The sequence below is a fragment of the Microtus oregoni genome, unplaced genomic scaffold, assembly GCF_018167655.1.
Source record: "Microtus oregoni isolate MIOR12 unplaced genomic scaffold, Mior012 000041F_ref0000270, whole genome shotgun sequence".
Classification (NCBI taxonomy): Eukaryota; Metazoa; Chordata; class Mammalia; order Rodentia; family Cricetidae; genus Microtus; species Microtus oregoni.
The window spans coordinates 17,864,183-17,884,339 of record NW_024543208.1 but is presented as its reverse complement, the minus strand read 5'-3'; the positions used below and the strand labels follow the sequence as shown (position 1 = coordinate 17,884,339).

General features: G+C 44.2%; 1 protein-coding gene across 2 annotated transcripts in view; it reads left to right on the top strand.

Moving 5' to 3' along the window:
* The window catches only part of Irf2 (interferon regulatory factor 2), a 109,374-nt gene that overhangs the window by 46,449 nt on the left and 42,768 nt on the right, over positions 1-20,157 (top strand). For both annotated transcript variants that reach the window (XM_041632486.1, XM_041632487.1), the window contains exon 2: positions 7,543-7,635. In XM_041632486.1, the coding sequence (XP_041488420.1) occupies positions 7,549-7,635 (87 nt within the window). In that variant the 5' untranslated portion in view covers positions 7,543-7,548. The remainder of the gene's footprint in view (positions 1-7,542; positions 7,636-20,157) is intronic.

Here is a 20,157-nt window from a genome sequence, read left to right as displayed (position 1 = left end):
GGAAGCTGCATGTTTCTGTCTGAGTAAAAATGTCTTGATTTCATCTTTATTCTTTACAGGAAATATGTCTGTGCATAAAATCCACAAAGCAGTCATTTCCTTTAATACTCTTTCTTTAAAATTAGTTTTGTATTGTGTGTGCACGTGTGCGCGCGCATGCATGTGTACAGCCACAGAGCATGCGTGGAGGTCAGAGCATAACTGCAGGAGTTACCCCTCTGCTTCCATCGTGGTGTGGTGGGGACTGAGCTCAAGTCACCTGGCTTCGTGGCCCGTGACTTTGCTAAACCAAACCGGCCCGAGAGTTTTCTCGAAGGCCTTCTGTCTTCCGTTGTTTCTGTGGAGCATCGACCTACAGAGCGTACAGGTCTGGGATGTTTTAATGCTTTATAGCCTTTTTAAAAAAGGTTATTTAGGTGTGGTTTTTATTTGTGTCTGCCCATTTGGGGTTTTCAGTGACTTTTTAGTCTGTGATTAGCAAATGTCTGGCCATGGTCTCCTCCAGAAACGTTTTTACCTCACTCCTCCTGTCAGCACAGACTGTCAAGTTACCCGTATTTTAAACCCTGAAGTGTTTTTTCCGTGAAATTTATGATCTTCTTTTTACATGTTTTCACCTTTTTGTCTTTTGTTTCCTTCTGTATCTTTCCTTTGACCTGTTTTTGGTTCACATATTATTCCCCCACCCCCCGTATCAGTGCTATTTTTAGGCCCATTCTTGAGTTCTTAATTTTAATGACATCCATTAATTCTATAATTAAAATTTTTTAAGTAGTTTAGCTAACAAAAATTTTCCACTTTTGCCTTTTATTTCCACAACACATTAGGCACAGTTGATTTTTAAAACCATCCGAGGGCTGGGTGGGGTGCTTCAGGCTTTCAGTCAGAATCTGGGAAGCAGAGAGAGGTGGGTCTCTGTGAGTTTGGGGCCAGCCTGGTCTACACAGTGAGACACTTTCTAAAATAAAGTCCTGAAGACATTGAGTCTATGTCTTTGTACACCATTATATCCATTTAAGACCTGTGTCTGTATCCCACAGGCCTGTTTCCATCGTTCATTATTTCTCCTGACCCTCTGCTTGCTGCTGTTTATATGTCTAGCTCTGGTGACTCATGGTGACGGCCTATGAAGAGCTGCAGAGATCATGGTTACCTATCAGATAATGTTATTTTCTTGAGCACAGATTTACATTTAATTTTTGGAAGCTCTAGTCTAGTTTAATTTGATTAGAAGTTGAGATGATTCAAAACTGGGTTCCCATCTTCACCTGGTGAGTTTCCACTTTGTGTGTGTGTGTGTGGCAGATGTGTCTGTGTGCATCCGGAAACCTCAGGTCAGCATCGGATCTCTGCCAATTGCTCTTTCTTTTATTTTGTGTGACACAGTCCATCATTGAACCTGGAGCTTATCAGTTCTGTTAGCCTAGATGGCCAGCAAGCAAGCCCAGAAGATCCTTCTGTCTCCATTTCCCCCAAAACTAGGTTTAGAGGGTGTGCCACGCCCAGCTCTTTATCTGTCTGCGTATACTATTTCTTCTTATGTTGACTCTCAGGATCCAGCTAAGACCTCAGTGTTGCACAGCAAGTGCCTTACTGACTGAACCGTCTTCTGAGCTCATCCATTTATTTTATGTTCAATTTTTTTTGTGTGTGTGTGTGTGTGTATACACGTGAATGCAGGTGCCCTTGGAGGCTAGAGGCATAGGCTCCCCTTGGAGCTGGAGTTATAGGTGGTTGTAAGCCAACTTGGGTGCTGGGAAACAAGCCTTGATCTTCCAAATAAAAAATAACAGCAAGTGCTCTTAACTGCTAAGCTACCTCTCCAGCCCCACTGAGTTATTACTTACTTGGGAAAGCTCCAGGGCCTCCTTTTCCTGGCCGAGTGCTGGTCTTCAGTGGTTGCCTTCATCACCTGAATGTGCCCCAAGTTCTGATCAGCTTCTGAACCTCACAACCTCCTCCCAGGAGTCAGCACTGCCACTAGGATGGTTCGACATCTCTAGAAGAACAGAACACCAACATGATTGAAATTGTATTTTAGGCAGATGCATGTACTGGTGGCATATAACAAAGAGAAACTAGAAAAGGAAATATCGAGATGTCAGAATGACAGAGAGGCCATTGGCCACCCTAGTGGAGGGCTTTCTAGAGGAAGAAGTAGACCTGGGCTGCCTGCATCGTATAGACTTGATGGGATCTCAGCTGCCCTAGCAGGTTGCTTTTCAACAGTTCTCCAACCTACCCCTCTATAGGGATTGGTATGTCCTAACCAAGTCCCTCTCTCCTAGGGCTTCAATATTTGAATAATAAAACTGTACAAAACCTTAGTGGTAATACCCAGTACATCTGAAGCTAATAGCAAAGGCAGCCATGGATAGTATTGCCATCCCAAGAACCACATCTCACTTATTTAGCTGGAAATTCAACATGGCGGCTGACAGCACTATTCAGGACCATGATGACATTGTCAACTTCATGCGGGGAGGACCATGCCATGATGTGTTAATCACAAGTACCTTGCATGGCTTGATGCAGTGACCTCGACAACACCGATTAACCAAACAGTGGTTCCATCTTATCGTGGGTTTTGCTTCCTGTGATTTCTATTGCCCTGGGTCAACTGTGTTCTGAAAATACTGTGTAAACTTCCATAAAGAGACGTGAACTTTTAAATCACACATTGTTCCGAGAGGTAGAAGGATATTCCATGCCTATGGCTCTATCCCACCATGTGTCCTGTGTATCCGTGTTGTGTGCTACTTTGTCATTAGATCCATCTGAGTTAGCAGATCACCTGTCACAGTATTGCTTTGTCTGCATTCAGATAACTTTCTCTAATTAAGCTAGCCTCACAGGGCAAGGGGTAGTGAGGCTAGCTATCAGTGAGCTCGCCAGAAAGAAACCAGAAAATATTTTCTTCATATTCAAAGATAAGAGCCCATTCCATGGTCTACATGTGGTGGTCGGAGGACAACTTTGTGGAATTTGTTCTCTTTTTCCACTGTCGTGTGTTTCCCCGCACCGAGCCAACCCTGGTTAGTTGGAGAAATTTAGCTTTTTGTTTTGTAGGTAATTTTAAAAGCAAGGATAATGTCATCACTTTTTTTTAGAGGTAGCTATTATAGATTCTAGAGCACTTCGGTCGGAATGTAGGGCTCAGTGACTCCTCAAGGGACAGAGCACTAAGAACAAAGCGAAGATGCGTTCTCCTTCAGCTACAGTGTGTGACGGTCTCAGTAGGCATGCGTTTGTTGTAAACAGTGGGAGAAAAACAATGAAAATAAACACAGGAAGCTCTTAAACATTTGTATATGTTTCTTCACATATCTTAGTTTCTTTTGTGTCCCTGAAATGAAACACCTGAAGTTGTATCTTTTTAAAGAAAAGACTGGTATTAGGCTTGGCGTCATGAAGGTCGAGGCACATGGAGATGGTAGAGACCTCTGGCAACGCAGTGACAGAAAGTGTTTGGAATTAAGATTGAGGGGAAATGCAAGGCCTTCTTACAAAAGTCCTCCCTTTTTTATTCACGGTTGCTTTTTATTTCATGTGCGTGGGTGTTTGCCTGCAAGTATGTCTCTTCACCATGTATGCAGTGCCTGTAGAGGCCAGAAGAAGACATCAGATTTCTTGGAACTGGAATTATGGACCGTCGTGAGATGCCGTGTGGGTGCTAGGAACCAAACCCCGGCCCTCTACGAGAGCAGTTGGTGCTTTTAACCATGGAGCCATCTCTCCAGCTCCCTCACAACCGCTCCCTTAGGAATTGACCTGTTCCAGAGACAGCACTGGTCTGCTCATGACACTAGAGGCGCTGTAGCCTAATGACCTCGTAGTAGCCTCTATCCCTTGAAGTTGCACCAACTCACCCTACCAAACTAGGAGCCAAATTTCTATCATATGAACCTTTGAGGGATAAGCCAAACAACTAGTGTTTTGGCTAAGGAAGAGATAAACTTTGAGTCTGGGCTGAGCTGAACCCCCGTTAGTGATGGACCAACAGACGGATGAAGCACTAAAGCCTGTCAATGAGATGGATAGAACAGATCTGCCCACCAGAAATACCAGACATGGGAGAATGCCACAGAATATCCAGGCTATTCATATGGAGCAATTAAAGGGCATCTGGATCCTGGCTTCTCAGAGCATGGTCTAGGGACCTACGAGCTTATTAGTTTTCTCTCTGGCATTAGAGGATGTTGCACAGTGGCCTTCCAGGACCTGCTGTTCTCTGCCTTTGTGTTTTCTCCCTTCTGGTTCATTCTTAGGGCTGCCATAGCGCAGACTGCATGGCTTAAAGCAGTAGCAGTGTGTTTGCCACAGTTCTACTGTGAGTCGGAAATCAAGGTGTTAACCTGGCTGTGTTTCCCTGAAGGCTTGAGGGGAGGCTCCATCCTTGTTACTTCCTGATTCTGGAAGCATTCGTTGGTTTTGGGGGAAGGTCCCCCTGGTCTCTGTTGCTGCCTTCATGTGGCTGTCTTCTCTCCACGTCTGTGCCCATAGTTCCTTCTTGGTGTGTGTCTTTGTCTTCAGTTCCCTCTTAGAATGACATCAGTTTTCAGTGAGACTCTGGTGAGGTCATTTTTACCAGTAGATAAATATATAGCTTTGATGCTTTAAAATGGCTTGTTTAATACAGGCTGTTGATTAATACCGAATTTACATGGGATAAAGTGGCACATACCTTTAATCCCAGCATCCAGGAGGCAGAGGCATGCCAATCTCTGTAAGTTAGAGGCCAGTCTGGTCTACATAGAGTGACCTATCTCAAAAATAACAACAAAATGAACTCACAGCCAAGCATATAAATACAACACTGATATGACTCGTGCCTGCATCTCCGAGTAAGTTTTTCTGGCTACATTTATTTTCCTCACAAGGCACAGCACAGACTCTATGTGTCTGTATGTGTGCGCGCACACATGCTTAGAAATACAACACAGTACTTTAGCACTGCTTTGGGGACATTTTAAATGATAAGGTGATCAACCAACAGCACAGAATGATTTAACATGTCATACTAGATAGACGGTGGAAAAGACTGCGGTTTGTGATAGGAGAGGAACAGAAAGAACGTGGAGTGTTGCTTTGTTTGACCTCAAGTGGCTGCATCCATACCGGGCATCTTGCATTTCCCCCTTTGGCACAGATCCGCAATGACCAGGAAAGCACTGTACAGACTGGTTTTCCAATTACAAATAAATTTTTAGTAAGATAATTCTCACGTGCAGAACTTCGAAATAATGTGCACCGGCTCTACAGATAGATTATTTATGAATGAAAATGGAAGGAGCTATACTGCAGAGATTTTGCACCGGAAGCAGGGCTGCTCAGGTGTGTGTCTTGCACTGCCCTGCCACTGAGTTTAGGCATGCCAGCATTTCTATTACCACCTCAGAAGAATCTGCTTCTACCTATTCATGACTCCCGTGACTGCCCCTAATTTTGCTATTCTGTCCCCACTTCACGTCTTGAGGTCTTCTTCTGAGGGGAGATTTGAGTAGGTTGTGGTCACCACTCGGCAGGGCACAACCTTTAAGGTGGCGGCAGCGTGCGTAGCTTTCCCCAGTGTTTCCCTTTGGTAACTCCGTGCACGTATACACAGGGTTCTTCATGTTTCTAATTCCCTTCTTTACCGAGTCCCGAGTCCTTTAAGAATCAAGACGTCAGAGAGTGTTTTACCATATCCAACTCCCAGACTCTCAATTTCAATCAGAGATCTTTGAATGGATGGATGATGAATGAATGAGTCAGTGAGTGAATGAATGCATGGCGGGAACAATTTGGGATTCGTGAAAAGCAGCTGCATTGGTGACTGCTCATCACCATCACATGTCCTTTCGTGAGGTCTCTAAGGTCCCCATTACCGTCTCAAAGAACGGCCACCTGGAGCCCGCAGATGTTGCGCAAGGCCACAGTTCCGTAGCAGCTTTGCCTGGCTTGCTCAGCACTTGTGTGGTCCTTGTGGCGAACACTGTAAAGCTAAGGCAGAACCTGGCTTTGCAGAATTACACATTTTACTCGAAGGAGTGGAGTTCATCCTCTCAGAGAGTTCACGATTGGCATGGGAAGCGAGACTGTGCAGCTGAAGAGTTTATAGGCATAATAAGAGATGAGATGAAAGCCAGGACTTACACAGCTGCCCTAAAGCAATGTCTGCCGCTCAGATAATCAGAGTAAGATCTGTGGTGGTGGAGGAGTTGGAGGAGGAAGGGCGGCTTCAAGCTGGAGTGATCTGGAATGACCTTTTCTGGAGAAGGAGTTGTAGAGCTTAGGTCTTGGAAGACGCAGAAAGATTGACAAGGCCAAGGAGGAAGGGAGAGTTTAGTGTGAGCCAGAGGCATAGTGGCCTTGAGCTTTGGGAGGGATGCAGAGAATAGATGGGTGGTTCCCATGTACAAAGGTGATTCACATAATGGTGCTTGTTCTCTTGGCATGAGCTGGGGACAGGGCATAGGGAAGAGTTTGGCAAGATAGAGGGGAGAATATGAGGCTTGTATCATCTTGGCCCACATTCATCTGTATGGACTTCTCAGTTAATTTTGGAGGAAAAGAGTGAAAGAAATGAGAGGGCTCCAGGTTGGAGAGAGGACCGTACTGTCACGTTGCCTGTGAAGTCTTTAGAGTGGAAGCCCAAGTAGGCGCCATCTTTGCTTTCAGGTGTCAGGTTGAATGGAAATTTACAGACATAAGCATCACAAAGATGCAGGGGTGGAAAGTTGGAAGTGACTTTATTCGTGGTCCCATGGTAGCTGTGTTTGGGTGGGAGAAGGACAGACTACCATAGGAGGAGTCTGGTAGGAGTGGAGAGAGGCATTGTGTGGCCTGGTGGGGGACAGATATGCCAACCATGCAAGTGCTTTCCAAAGGGAGAGTGAGCAAAGGCAAAGGTGTGCAGCTGAGCCAGAGCTGGGAGACTGGCGTGGAAGAAGAATGCTGGGTGGGGTGGCTAAGAATGCTGGGGTAGATGGAGAAGCCAAGATGAGAACAGGGCAACGGGCCTGTGATCTCTGTGATCACGGTGATCTAGTCAGAAGGCATAACGAACCTTTAGTGAAACCAAATGAACCAGTGTTTTAGTGCCAGTATCGAGAGGTCAGTTGTTTATACATTCTAGGTCCTCCAAGGCATGTGTCGGTTACCATAGTTTGCCTCAGAACTGTTGGCCTGGCGTTTGCTTGGCGTAAGGTGAAATGTTGGTCCTTGAATGTCTGATCTGTTGACAGGTATGCTGCAGGACCAGCTTAGAGAGGATGGGGGTGGGGAAAGCTTGGCTTGAGGCAAGGCCACTAAGAGGCATCTGGGTCTCCAGCTAGTTGGACATGTGGCACACCATGCCCATAAATCTCTCTTCCACCGAGAGTCAGCATAGAGACCTTCAGGCCTGGTCTATTTTGCCACCCACTGAAAGATCAGGTGAAGGAGCAGGTGGCAGGAGAGCTACCAACTCCTCCTAGGAAAGGATCGTGCCCGGGATGTAGAACGTCGTGGTGCAGATAGGACAGCTGCAGAAATACCCATTGCTCTTCTCTTCCGCCACAGGGTACCATGCCGGTGGAAAGGATGCGAATGCGCCCATGGCTGGAGGAACAGATAAATTCAAATACGATACCGGGGCTAAAGTGGCTGAATAAGGTAGGTATGTTGGCTGTGTGTGTGTACGTGTGTATGTATATATGTGCATTGTTGGGGGAATGAGAGACAGAGAGAAGAGAAGAGGAGAGGAGAGGAGAAAAGAAGGGGGGAAAGGAGGGGAAGGAGACATTACTTCTTGAAAGTGCCCACAGGACCACCAATAAAGTTGTGTTCTGAATCTTTTGTTCATTCATACAGGAAACACCCAGCTAACCATGATCACAAAACATGAATTTTTCATGTCAAAAAGGTTTCGGTCACATTTCTGAAATAAAGTGGGCTACAGAGAAGGGGTGAATTTAGGGAGGAAGAGGGATGGAATCCAGGTGATGGACACACTAGACATGAAAGAGGATATAAAGATAATTGTTTTCCTGGTTTCCATTGATTTTATCGTTTTTATGGTGGGTAAGTACATAAAAATACAACGGATGGGGGAAAGATAAAATCCGCCATGAAGCTCCACAGCTTCAGCATGGCTGCTCTCAGCGTTCAGAAGCTCATGGAGATGTATAGACTTTGGGTCTGGCTAATCTCCTGGCATGATGCTTTTCTCTTGCAAGTTCTTTATGGTAAAATTTAACATTTTTTAAAGGTTTTTGTTGTTGTTGTTGTTTTAATTTATCATCTTCTCAGACTGTCACCTCAACCCGAGTACCAGTTGTTGCCTTTGCTTTTCAGGTGACTTTGTGAAGCTCCTTTTGTGGTTTCTCCCCACCCTTGCCCTTCCTCCCCTTCCTCAGGTGCCCTCTTCACTGCTCCAAGGGCTCAGGCACTAAAGGACAAAGGGGCTTCACGGAGGTGTTTGTTTTTGTCTGAGCGGAGGATCCTAACCTTTGAAAGATTCTTTATTTCAAGAACTTTTGCTCTTTTTCCTTAAAAACAAAACAAAACAGTACTGTCATGCTGGGTGTGGTGTTGCTTACCTTTATTTCCAGAACTTGGGAGGCAAAAGCAGCCTGGTGAGGAGGATCTCTGAGTTTGAGGCCAGTCTGGTGAGTTCTAGGCCAGCCTGGATACACAACAAGACTCGGTCCAGAAAATAGACACAAAAGTACGACATGAAACTCCTTTTGTACGCCCACTTACCCGAAATAAGTAGTTACTAATCATTTGCATTTCCCCAAATATGCGCGCACGCACATACATATGCACACGCAGACACACGCACACTTATTTTGTTAACCGCAGCACTCTCAACTTACCTAGCTATTAGAGGTAAATTGAGGAGAGATAATGTGGGCAATTTTGCTTTAATCTAAAAATGCACGATTACAGACTAGAGCAGTGGTTCTCCAGCTTTCAAACACTGTGACCCTTTATTCCAGCCTCTTGCATTGTGGGACCCCCTACCATAAAATTATTTTCATTGCTACTTCATAGCTATGATTTTCTACTGTTATGAATGATAATATAAATATCCGCTATACAGGCTATCTGCGGTGTGACTTCCGTGAAAGGGTCATTCAACCCCAAAGGGGCCACAATCCCACAGGCTGAAAAATACTGGTTCAGAGTAACAGCTACGTAGAATACGTTACGCCTTCTCTAAAGAGTGGCTTTGTGGGAGCCTAGCCAGTTTGGATGTTCACCTTCCTAGAAATGGACGGAGAGGGGAGGACCTAGGACTTACCACAGGGCAGGGAACCCTGACTGCTCTTTGGGCTGGAGAGGGAGGAGGAGAGGAGTGGGGGGAGGGGGAGATAGGTGGGAGGAGGGGGAGAAGGGTGGGAGGAGGGGGAGGGAAATGGGAGGCTGGGAGGAGGAGGAAATTTAGTTTTTTTTTCTCCTTTTCTCAATAAAAAAAAGTTAATAATAATAAAAAAAAAGAGCCCCAAGGGAGGATTTTTTCCTCCTTCCACCAAGAACACCAACAATTCTGAGCAAACGTCTTTCTTCTTTTCCGCCCTATTCCCCTCGTCTTCTAAACTTGAGGACATGGTGAATGAGTTAATGAGTCAGGCTTTGTTTTCCCACCAGGTGTAAGGGCTTAAAGCCAGAGAGAGATTGTGGCCTGCTTTTAATGAGTGAAAAAGATACTGTGAAGTAATTAAAAAAAAAAAAACACCCCAAACTTCTGATTTCATTTTATCTTTTTAGGTCCCACTGAAATTTTATTTTTTCTCTTGCCCATTTACTTTGAATTTAGTATGACTGTAGTTGGCTGTCTGCTTGAGTCTTTTCTGAAATAAGGTGGACCACAGAGGAAATAGAAATAAATAAACCTCTTACTGGCCACACTTGTTCTGTCAGGTACTGGAACGTTTGTGGCAAGCAATACATTTTTTTCCCAAGCTTGCAGTATCTATAGTTAGTTGAGGTTTAGGTATATAGTTAGTCTCTTCTAAAAATACAAACAAGAACTCAGGTCACCCTTGATTGCTCAGCGAACAGCAGTACAAACATGGGTGAAAAGAAAGATGTGGTAATTCAGAGACAGTGTGGGGAGATGCAGGGGAACAGCTCGTAACAATGGCAGCTGACTTTTGCTAAGTATTTTGTGTTGCTTCACTGCTGAGCAAAGCATTGCATGCATCAACTCACTTTATCCCTACTCTGGGAAAAGGCTGTTGTTTTTCATGTTGTAGACCAGGAAACTGAGGTGCAGAGAGGTAAGCAGGACTCGTTTGGACTCCTGGTGTGAGATTGAAGTATGTGTTTCTTGGTTCTTAAAAAAAAGCAACTGATCTCTTTCTGCTATTTCCTTTTCTAACCTGAGTTTTCTATTCTCACTTTTGGTTTGTCCTGAAGCACATCTGTATGTAGAGAACATGGGTTATCATTGTTCCTTTTTTGTCAAGTAGCCACTGACAACCTGTAGTTAGGTGTTCACTGCAGGAGGTTGACCAGTATTCTGTACCTTTAAAAACCCATTTCAACCTCTAGAACTTGGGAATGTAGCTTATTTGGAAAAGAGCTTTTAGATGCAGTAAGGACTTCAAGATGAGAACATGTGGACTATCTGCCTTGGCCCTAAATTCAAGGGCAGGTATCTTTAGAAGACACAAAAGAACACACCCACACAGAGGAAAAGCTTTGTGAAGACAGAGGGGGTGCAATTAAGCCACAGACAAAGGGACTTCTAGGTCTAGCAGAAGCTGCAAGAGAGAGGAAAGACTCTTCTAGAAGTTTTGAAAAACATTGAAAGCCTGCCAACACCTTAATTTTGGATTTCTGACTTTCAGAACTGTACTAGAATGTATTTCCACTATAAACCACCCAGGGTTTGCTCATTTTTTTTATAATAGCCCTAGGAAAAAAGTCTGCCTATCAGTACTTCCTCCTCTGTGGAGACACCTTTCCACTGCCCATCACCCGCAATGGTGGTGATAACAAGGCCATGTGCTATGAACTCTGCGTTGTTCATATTTTTTTCTGCTCTAGGGTCAGAGATAATAATTTCTCATTGTATAACCAAACCCGTAGCATGCTCAGGGGACCCTCCCTGTTAGACTCCCTTCTCTGACTCTTGGCACCACAATTTTCTTCCCAAAGAAGAGGAGGGAAGGAGACCTCCTTGACATCTTACTGGACCTGAGGCCATTTGACTGAAAGGAGCATGGCACTAGCTCTAACTACCTGAGTTTCTCAGGACAGCATTGACACAGGAGTGCTGAGGGTCTTAGGGTCCCTGTTAGGCAGGTGACCCACAAGGGCTAGAGTACAGCAGCTGTGTGTCTGTGCACATGGACAAAACAGGCCTGAGATGGGTCAGGGTATGTTCTGTCCATACCTAAACTCCCACAGGGATCTTTTTATAGGTTTTCTCTAACTTAAGCTTGTTGGCACTCATCTGTTGTTTTTCCCTCACAAGCACTTCCAGAACCCTCTTGGTATTTTCTGAGTGGTTTGAGGCCATTCCAAAATTTATTTCCTGTTGAAGATTGTTGGGATTCTAGGTAAAGAAATGTACTAGCCCTAAGACTTTGGGTCCAACTTGTTAAAAGCATACAAACAAACACACACACAAAAATCTAGAAGATTCTTTAAGGAACTAGGATACTCCTATCAGACCTGACCTACTTCCCAAAACAGCACTTAACCCATTTGCAAGGGCAGAACCTATGATCTAATTATTCTCCGCTGGACCCCCATCACTTAAAGTTTCCATCATCTCAACCTATTCACACTTCAGACTAAGACAGCCTTGCAAGAAACACTCAAGCCACATCCAAACCATAGCAGTTGATACTCAGAATGCATTTTTACCGATGCCTGAAAGCTGTTCGGTACAGGGCACAGCTGTCCTGATGGTTACTCTATAAAGAGTGCCAGACCCAGTGCCTGACCAAGTAGGAGGCTCTCTATAGAGGGGCTTGTGAGCCTGTGAATGAAGGTAATAGGCCCAAATTCTTGGGATTGGCTACTCTCGTGTCTGTCTCCCACAAAGAGTCCAGCCTCTGTAGGATGTTCTTAGACAGACACAAGTAGGTGATTAAGTCTTAATTTGTTTCCATTTCCCACTTCTAATAAAATTGAAGGATATCTGTCATATAGCGGGGTCCAATGGCAGTGGAAGAATCTAGACGAACTTCAAGGATGTTGCCAAAGCAGCATCTGCATGAGGCCCTTGAAGGACCATCTACTTCTTACGACAGTGTTTGCAGATGACATAGTCTGACCGAATCATATGTCGAGAAGGAATAGGAGGCCAAATTCTCATATGCCCGTATCTGGATTTCTTGCTTCTTGCTTTATCTTTCGTGTGTGTGTGTGTGTGTGTGTGTGTGTGTGTTGGGGGGGGGGTTATCTTAAAGCCGTTGGATGATGGTGTTCATCTGTAAGATTTAGGGTATTTTCTTACCTATCTACTATATCATTGTAAATTGAACAAGGTAAATTGTAGTTTTTCTAGTATCACTGTCCCACTTATATTCAGATGCCTTGTGTATTCCCAAGATAACTTTTAAAAATAATTTATTTTTTTGAGATTATAAATATAATTACATCACTTCTTCCTTTTATGCCCTCCCATTTACTGCCCCCCCCACTCTTTTAAATTTGTGGCCCTTTTTTATTCAATTGTTTTTTATATGTCTATTTTTAAACACAAAAATTCAACCTGCTTAGTCAGTATGTTACATGTATGTACGTTTTCAGGATCGACCATTTGGATGACCCGCTGGATAACCGGTTGGTGTGCTCCTCCCTGGGGAAGACAATTTTTCTCGTTCTCAGCATTCCTTAGGTGCCCATGGCTCTTATCTGGGGTTGAAGCCTCCTGAGTTTCCCCCCTTCCACATTAACACATCCATTGGTGCCATTCTTGTTCAGACAGCCAGTTGGTGAGACTTCATGGGTGTGCTTTCGGACATATCTAGGAAACACAATCTCACAGCAAACTCCCTTTTCCTCTGGCCCTTACAATCTTCTTACCCCCCTGTTATGCAATGATCCCCGAGTCTTAGGTGCAAGAATTGCATTGTTGGCACAGCAGTTAGGACTGGCTTCTCCTACTCTGCCTTTTGATTGATTGTTTTCCGCAGCGGTCTCTGTCTGTTGTGAAGAGTTTCCTTGGTGATGGATGAAAACTACACTTATCTGTTGGCATTAGGACAAATATTTAGGATGTAGTTAATGATTGTGCTGGTTTAGCAAAGTGGAGGTTGCAGATTCTCCTTGAAGATCCTCGATTTCACTATTCCTGGGTAGTTGCCTGGGTTTTCAGTACTAGACATGATTTCCCTCTTGACGAGTGGATCTTACGTCCAAAGTTGAGCTAGAGATCTGTTGATTACCACCCAGGTATTCTGTGCCACTACAGAACCTTTAGGGTTAGCACGTAATTCTGGTCATCCTTGTACTTCATAGGGGTCAAAACTGGGCAGGATTTTTGGCTGCCTCCCTCCTTTGGGATGACACCTTCTGAATCCACGAGAGTCTCCAGGGAGAAAGCTTTCAGCTCAGGGCTTCTGGATCCTTGGTCCAAAATGTATAGTGTCCTAAGCAATAGGGACTTGGCTTCCACCTTAGAGCTGGGGTGGGGTGGGGTGGGCAACTAAAGGCAATAGCAAGAGCCTATAATGTTTTGGGGATCTCTTAGACAGCCCTGACCAACAACTCAAAAGAGGGCTTCTTATGCCTGTTGTTGGAGGTTTTTCAGGTGGTCTATGTGTCTTGGGGAAAGGATTGTCATCCCAGATGGGAAAATTCAACTACATCCAAACTATGCATGCATATCTACATACCAGCATGCATGTAAACTCCTTGCAACAGCCAGAGACCACTACAGAAAACAGTCAGTCAAAAGGCAGGGTTATGGAACCCAGTCCTAACTGTTGCTTCTACAGCAGAGTTCTTTTACCTAAGAGGCAGGAATCATTGCATAAGAGAGGGAGGAAAGACTGAAAGATCTAGAGGAACAGGGGGTTTGCTGTGAGATTGTGTCTCCTAGATATGTCAGAAAGCATATTTTTAAGTAAATAGTTAATTGTATGGTTCCTTGTGGCTTTTCCAGACACCCTTACTGTTATTTTACCCTCCTCCATCCTTCTGTGGCATTTCTCCCCTCCACCTTCCTAGTTAAACCTTCCATGTTTTTCCCATCTCCCCCTTCAGATCCTTTTTACCCTGCTGTTCTTCTCTGTTGCTATCCCACCCTGACCCCTGCATTGATCCATTTCTACCTTCCTGGTTTCCGTGGTTACTCATGTTACATATCCATGCCTGAGGAGTTGGAGCTAGAAACTTCGGATGAGAGAGATCATTTGATGCTTGTCTTTCCAGGGCGGGGTTACCTCACTCGGTACAGTCTTTTCTAGTTCCGCCCATTTACCTGCAATCTCATGATTTCGTTTTTCTTTACAGCTGATTTCCAGAGTGTTTATGGATCACATTTTCATTGTCTGTCCATCGGTTGAAAGATATTGACGTTGCTTCCATTTCCTAAGTGTTGTGTATAGAACATCAATGGACAGACTGATCAAAATATCCACGGAGTATATGCCACGGGGTGGTGAAATCGGGTCACGTGGTAGACCTGCTTTTAGCTTCCCCACAGTGATTCCCAGAGTGGTCGGACTAATTCACAGTCCTCCCAACAGTGAGCGAGGGCTCCTCTTTCTCCACATCCCTTCTCCAGCAGTTTTTGTTAACCTTTGCCATTCTGACTTTGGTGAGATTAAATCTCAAAATTGTCCTGATTTGGATTTCCCTAATTGCTAGGGACGATGAACTTTTTTTCTTTTCTTTTCTTTTCTTTTTTTTTTTTTTTTTTGAGGTATTTGTTAGAAATTTTTTTTCCTCTTGAGAACTGTGTTCAGATTCAGGTTCATTTTTTGAATAGTCTTTTTTTGTTTGACTCTTTCTTTTTTGAGTTCTCTATATATTCTGAATATTAAACCTCTAGCAGATGTACAGCTGACAATGATTCCCACCATGCTCTGGGCTCACACATCGCCCTGTTGACTGTTATTTCAGTTGTGTGGAAGACTTTTTTTTTTTTTTTTTTTTTTGGTTTTTCGAGACAGGGTTTCTCTGTGGTTTTGGAGCCTGTCCTGGAACTAGCTCTTGTAGACCAGGCTGGTCTCGAACTCACAGAGATCTGCCTGCCTCTGCCTCCCGAGTGTGGAAGACTTTAAGTTTCATGAAGTCTCACTTGTCTATTGTTGACCTTAATTCCTGGGCCAATGAAGTCCTATCCAGGCAGTCATTTCCTATACCTCTGTCATGTAAGTACTGGCTATGTTTTCTTATAGGAGTTTTAGATTTTCAGGTTTGAGCTTTAGGTCTTTGATCTGTTTGGAGTTTAGTTTTTGTGAAAGGGGATAGATACTGGTCTAATTTCTTTCTTCTGTGTGTGGTCAGTAAGTTGCCCCAGCACCATTGTTGAAGATGCTTTCTTGACCCTGTATCCTACCGCATTGCTGAACTTATCATTTCTAGATGTTTTCCAGTAGAAATTTTGGTATCTCTAATGTATAATACGCCATTTGCAAACAGAGGTGGTTTGACTTCTTCTTTCCTATTTATATCCCTTTATTTCCCTCTCTTGCCTTATTGTGCTCTAGCAAGTGCAAAGGAATGGGGATAGTGGACATCCCTGTCTATTTTCTGATTTAAGTGGGGTTGATTTAAGCTTTTCCTCATTTAGGATGACATTGTCTTGAATTTCTTACATACAGCCTTCTAGCCTACTTTTTTATCTTGAAGGCATGTTGGATCTTGCATCTATTGTGATGATCATGTGATTTTGTCTTTAAGTCCATTTATGTGGCCTATTACTTTTATTGACTTGTGAGGCATAATGGTTTTGATGTATTTCTGTGTTTGACTCAAGTCTCTTCTGACTTTGAGCGTAAGTGCCCTGTTTTGGCTTCCTTTCTTGCATTGGCTTGTGGGAGAATCCAGGCTAGTCCTGGATTTTTCTCTATGGTTACTTGTCATTTTTTGAGGCCATTTATTTAAGAATGAATGAGGCAGCATCTACTGAGTGCATCATCTCTCTCACGGCTCTGTGATTTCCGTTCTCGTTGTTGATATTCACAGTAGAGATCCTAGACCAAGGCTCCGTGGCCACGCCTCAGATCAAAGGACTTTCTCTTTTCTTCATTTTGAAACAGGCTTGTGTTTATAAGGGCTATCTCTGCACAGGGTAAAAAAGTCCAAACAGCAAGAACAAACCAGTTAGAACATCTTATCAGTGTTAGGGGGAAATGAAGCAAAGAGAGATGACAGAACTAGTTTCCATGGGGACCAAGGTGTGTGCGATTCCCCTTGCTCAAGAGAGCCTCAGGTGATTTTCTCAGTTCAGCCAGTTTTTCCTCAGTTGGGCAGGTCTTCGCATAAGCACACATGGGAGGACTCAGGGGGCAGTCTTGCCACTCAAAGTGTGTACAATCACGTGCACGCAGGACTAGAGGGATTCTGGGTCCCTGGAGTCTGGAGATGCCTCAGGGTCTGGGCAGACACATAATAGCGCAGTTTCTGTTCATTGCCGCTCAAGGATCTTTGATAAGATGCCTGTGTAAAATCTCAGTTTAAAAAATGAATCTTAGATTTGGAGAGATGGTTCAGCCGTTAAGAGAGTATACTGCTCTTGGACTGGACTCTACCTCAGTTCCCAGCTCCCACATTCAGTGACCCAGCTATGACCCCAGCTTCAGGGGATCATCTGGATCTGCACTGATATGCACGTAGGCTTCCCCACAACACTTCTCCCCACAGATACACAGACACAACACATTCCCTGCCACAGACACACAGATACACAGACACAACACATCCCCCACCACAGACACACAGATATACAGACACAACACATCCCCTGCCACAGACACACAGATACACAGACACAACACATCCTCCCCACACAGACACACAGATGTACAGACACAACACATCCCCTGCCACAGACACACAGATACACAGACATAACACATCCTCCCCACACAGACACACAGATACACAGACATAACACATCCTCCCCACACAGACACACAGATACACAGACATAACACATCCTCCCCACACAGACACACAGATACACAGACATAACACATCCTCCCCACACAGACACACAGATATACACACATACACACACACAAAGGGACACTAGTTCAGTTCCTGGCACCCACATTGGTGACTCCCAACTAGTAGTAACCCCAGCTCTGAGGGATTCAATAACCTATGAACCTACACTTAAGTACACATATGCTATCCCTCACAACACACACACACACACACACACACACACACACACACACACACGGACTCTAGTTCAGTTCCAGGCACCCACTTTGGGTGGCTCCCAAACAATTGTAAGTCCAGCTTTGGGGACTCCAATGCCCTCTGAAACTGCACTTATATACTCATATACTATCTCTCACACTACACACACACATTTTTACATTAAAGTATTTTTAAGCTCCCAGATGCATTTATTTAGCAGTTTGAAAAAGTAGTGAAAAGTTATGTGTAGTCTTTAAAAAGCTTACCCCTTTAACTATTTTAGAGCATGCATTTCAGAGTCATTAGACACCTTCACAGTATTTCACAGCCATCACAACCAATTCCTTTCAACCCGTTTTTCACCCCACCCAAATAAACCGCCATATTCATTAACCAGTCACTACCATTTCCTCCTTCCCTGGTTCTTGGCAACAGCTGAGCTGCCTCCAGCCCTCATAGCTTTGCTCTTCCTGGTTGTTCCATATAAACGGGGCCATTTCATGGTTGTTCCTTTGCATCGGGGTTCTTTTTGTCCGTCCCGTCTCATACAGTTGAACATGGGGTTGCATGTGTCAGTACTCCGTTCCTGATCTGTGTAAATGAAATGGAATGACATCCAGTGGGATACATGAAACAGAATGGAGTGATATTCCACGGAATGCACTTGCTACACGTAGTTTATGGATTCACCAGCTGGTGGGCATTAGGGCTGTTTCTATCTTTGGGCTTTATTACTATGTGCACATCCACATATCACAAGTTGAATACTTGTAATTCTTTGAGCACACATCCAGACAGTCAATGAAATTCTGGAGTGGCCAGCAGGCAACTTGTGTATTTAACTTCCTGAGGACTGGCCAGACCGTTTCCCACAGTGGCTCTGCCTTCCACATTTGCTTAGCTGTGCTCGAGGGGTCCAGTGTCTCCCGATTCTCAGCGATGCCTTCTATATTCTAGTTTTCTTTTCTTTCCTCTAGCCATTCCGGTGGGGGTGAGATGCATGTTGTTTTAATTTGTAATTTTTTAGCGACTCAAGGTCTTTTGGAGATCTTTACTCATGTCAGGATTGTCTGTCCTGGCAATTGCTAGATTCAGTCATTGTTTTTATGAATTCACGATTCTTGTTTGATTCCTGTGAATCCTATTGAATTCCTATTCGTGTGTGTGTGCACAAATGTGTGTGTGTGTATGTGTGTGTGTGTGCATGCTCATGCATGCAGTTCTTGAAAAGACGTTACTTAATGTCTTGTGGAGTAGAATTCAGGTTGTGTTACATCAGAACTCTTCATCTAGGAAGAAAATACAACACGTTTTTCAGAGTCTATATTCAAGCGAGAAGCTTTAAATTATAGGGGTGAATTCCAGGAAAAATGTCTGGAATCCTTTTTTAAAGAGTACTTTGTATTTATTTGTTGACAGCTTCATACATGTAAACAATATACTTTGACCATATCCATCCCCAACTCCCTTTCCACTCCTTCTAGACCTTTCCCAGATACATCCTCCTCTGTTAGTTCCTCCTCCATGTGCATGGGCGTGGGGCCAGCAGCTGTACCATGAGCAGAGTTGTAGCAGCCACACCCCCCAAAGGAAATGGCCCTCCCTCCCTGATCAGCCTCAGCTGACAGTAGATCTTATCGGAGACTATGGGAGCCCGTCTCCCTTTCAGTCTTCATTTTGACTGGCTTGGTTTTGTGCAGATAACCATAGCTGCAGCTGCTGGTCCCTAAGTGCAATAGTTCTTCTTCCATGATGCTCCCTGAGTCTGGAGGGGATTGATAAGACGTCCCATTTAAGGCTGAACACTCAAGAGTCACTTACTCTCTGTACTTTGCCTGCATGGAATGCTACCCACTGCAAAAAGAAACTTCTCTAGCTAAAGCTGAGAACAACACTATTGTGTGGGTTTAAACAAAACATTTAGAAGGCACATTGACAACATGTTGTACTGGGTTTCCAACTGGGGCCTGTGACTTTCACAGTCACGGGATTTTGAACATGTTTACAATACCAGGCAGAAACTCCCACCCATGGAGCAGGCCTCGAATGCGATCAGAAAGCGGTTGGTTACTAGCGTCCATGCCACTATGGCACCAGTGGGTACATCTTGCCTGGCTGCATTACTGTGCATGCAGAATCCAGTGCTGAACCATTGAGAATTTAATACCACGGATGCGTTTTTCTCCCCCAGCATCCTCATAGCACCTTCTGGGATTTTGAAATCTAGCCAACAGGGAAAACATTTCCATGAAATCAATTCCTTTTTATTTGTATTCATTTTCACAAGGACACCAAAAACAGCATCAAGCAATATTGCTCTCTGATTTTTCACACACATTAAAACCCTAAAATTCCACTCAATCTTCAGTCTGTCCCCCGCCTCGCCATTGGCCCACCTGTGGCTGCCACACACTGAGTGATGCAGAGTTCATGAAAATGCCCGTGGCTTTCAGTTCTTCTTTATTAACGGACTGTTATAAATACGGTAAAATTTCCCCCCTAATAGCAGTGTTGGAAACTCTCCATCATTTCAAAATATTGTCAGTTCAGTCTCTGTGTTTGGTTCTGTATAGAGGTCTCCTTGAGATGGCTGGGCCCCTTTCTAGATTTCACTGTGTGAGATCCTGAGGTGGAAACCCCCTACTGACCTTTCTTTTTCTTTCCTGTTGTGTGGTGCAGGGAGGGATCCCTGGTACTTAGCAATGATCAGAACTGCCCAGAAGCTTTAAACAAACAAACAAAATACACCTCTCCACCATACCCACCCCACCCCACCACATTCCACAGAATTCAAGACAGCAGGGCAGAGAATCTACATCTAGATGGCAAGAGACAGTGTGTGGATTAATAAGG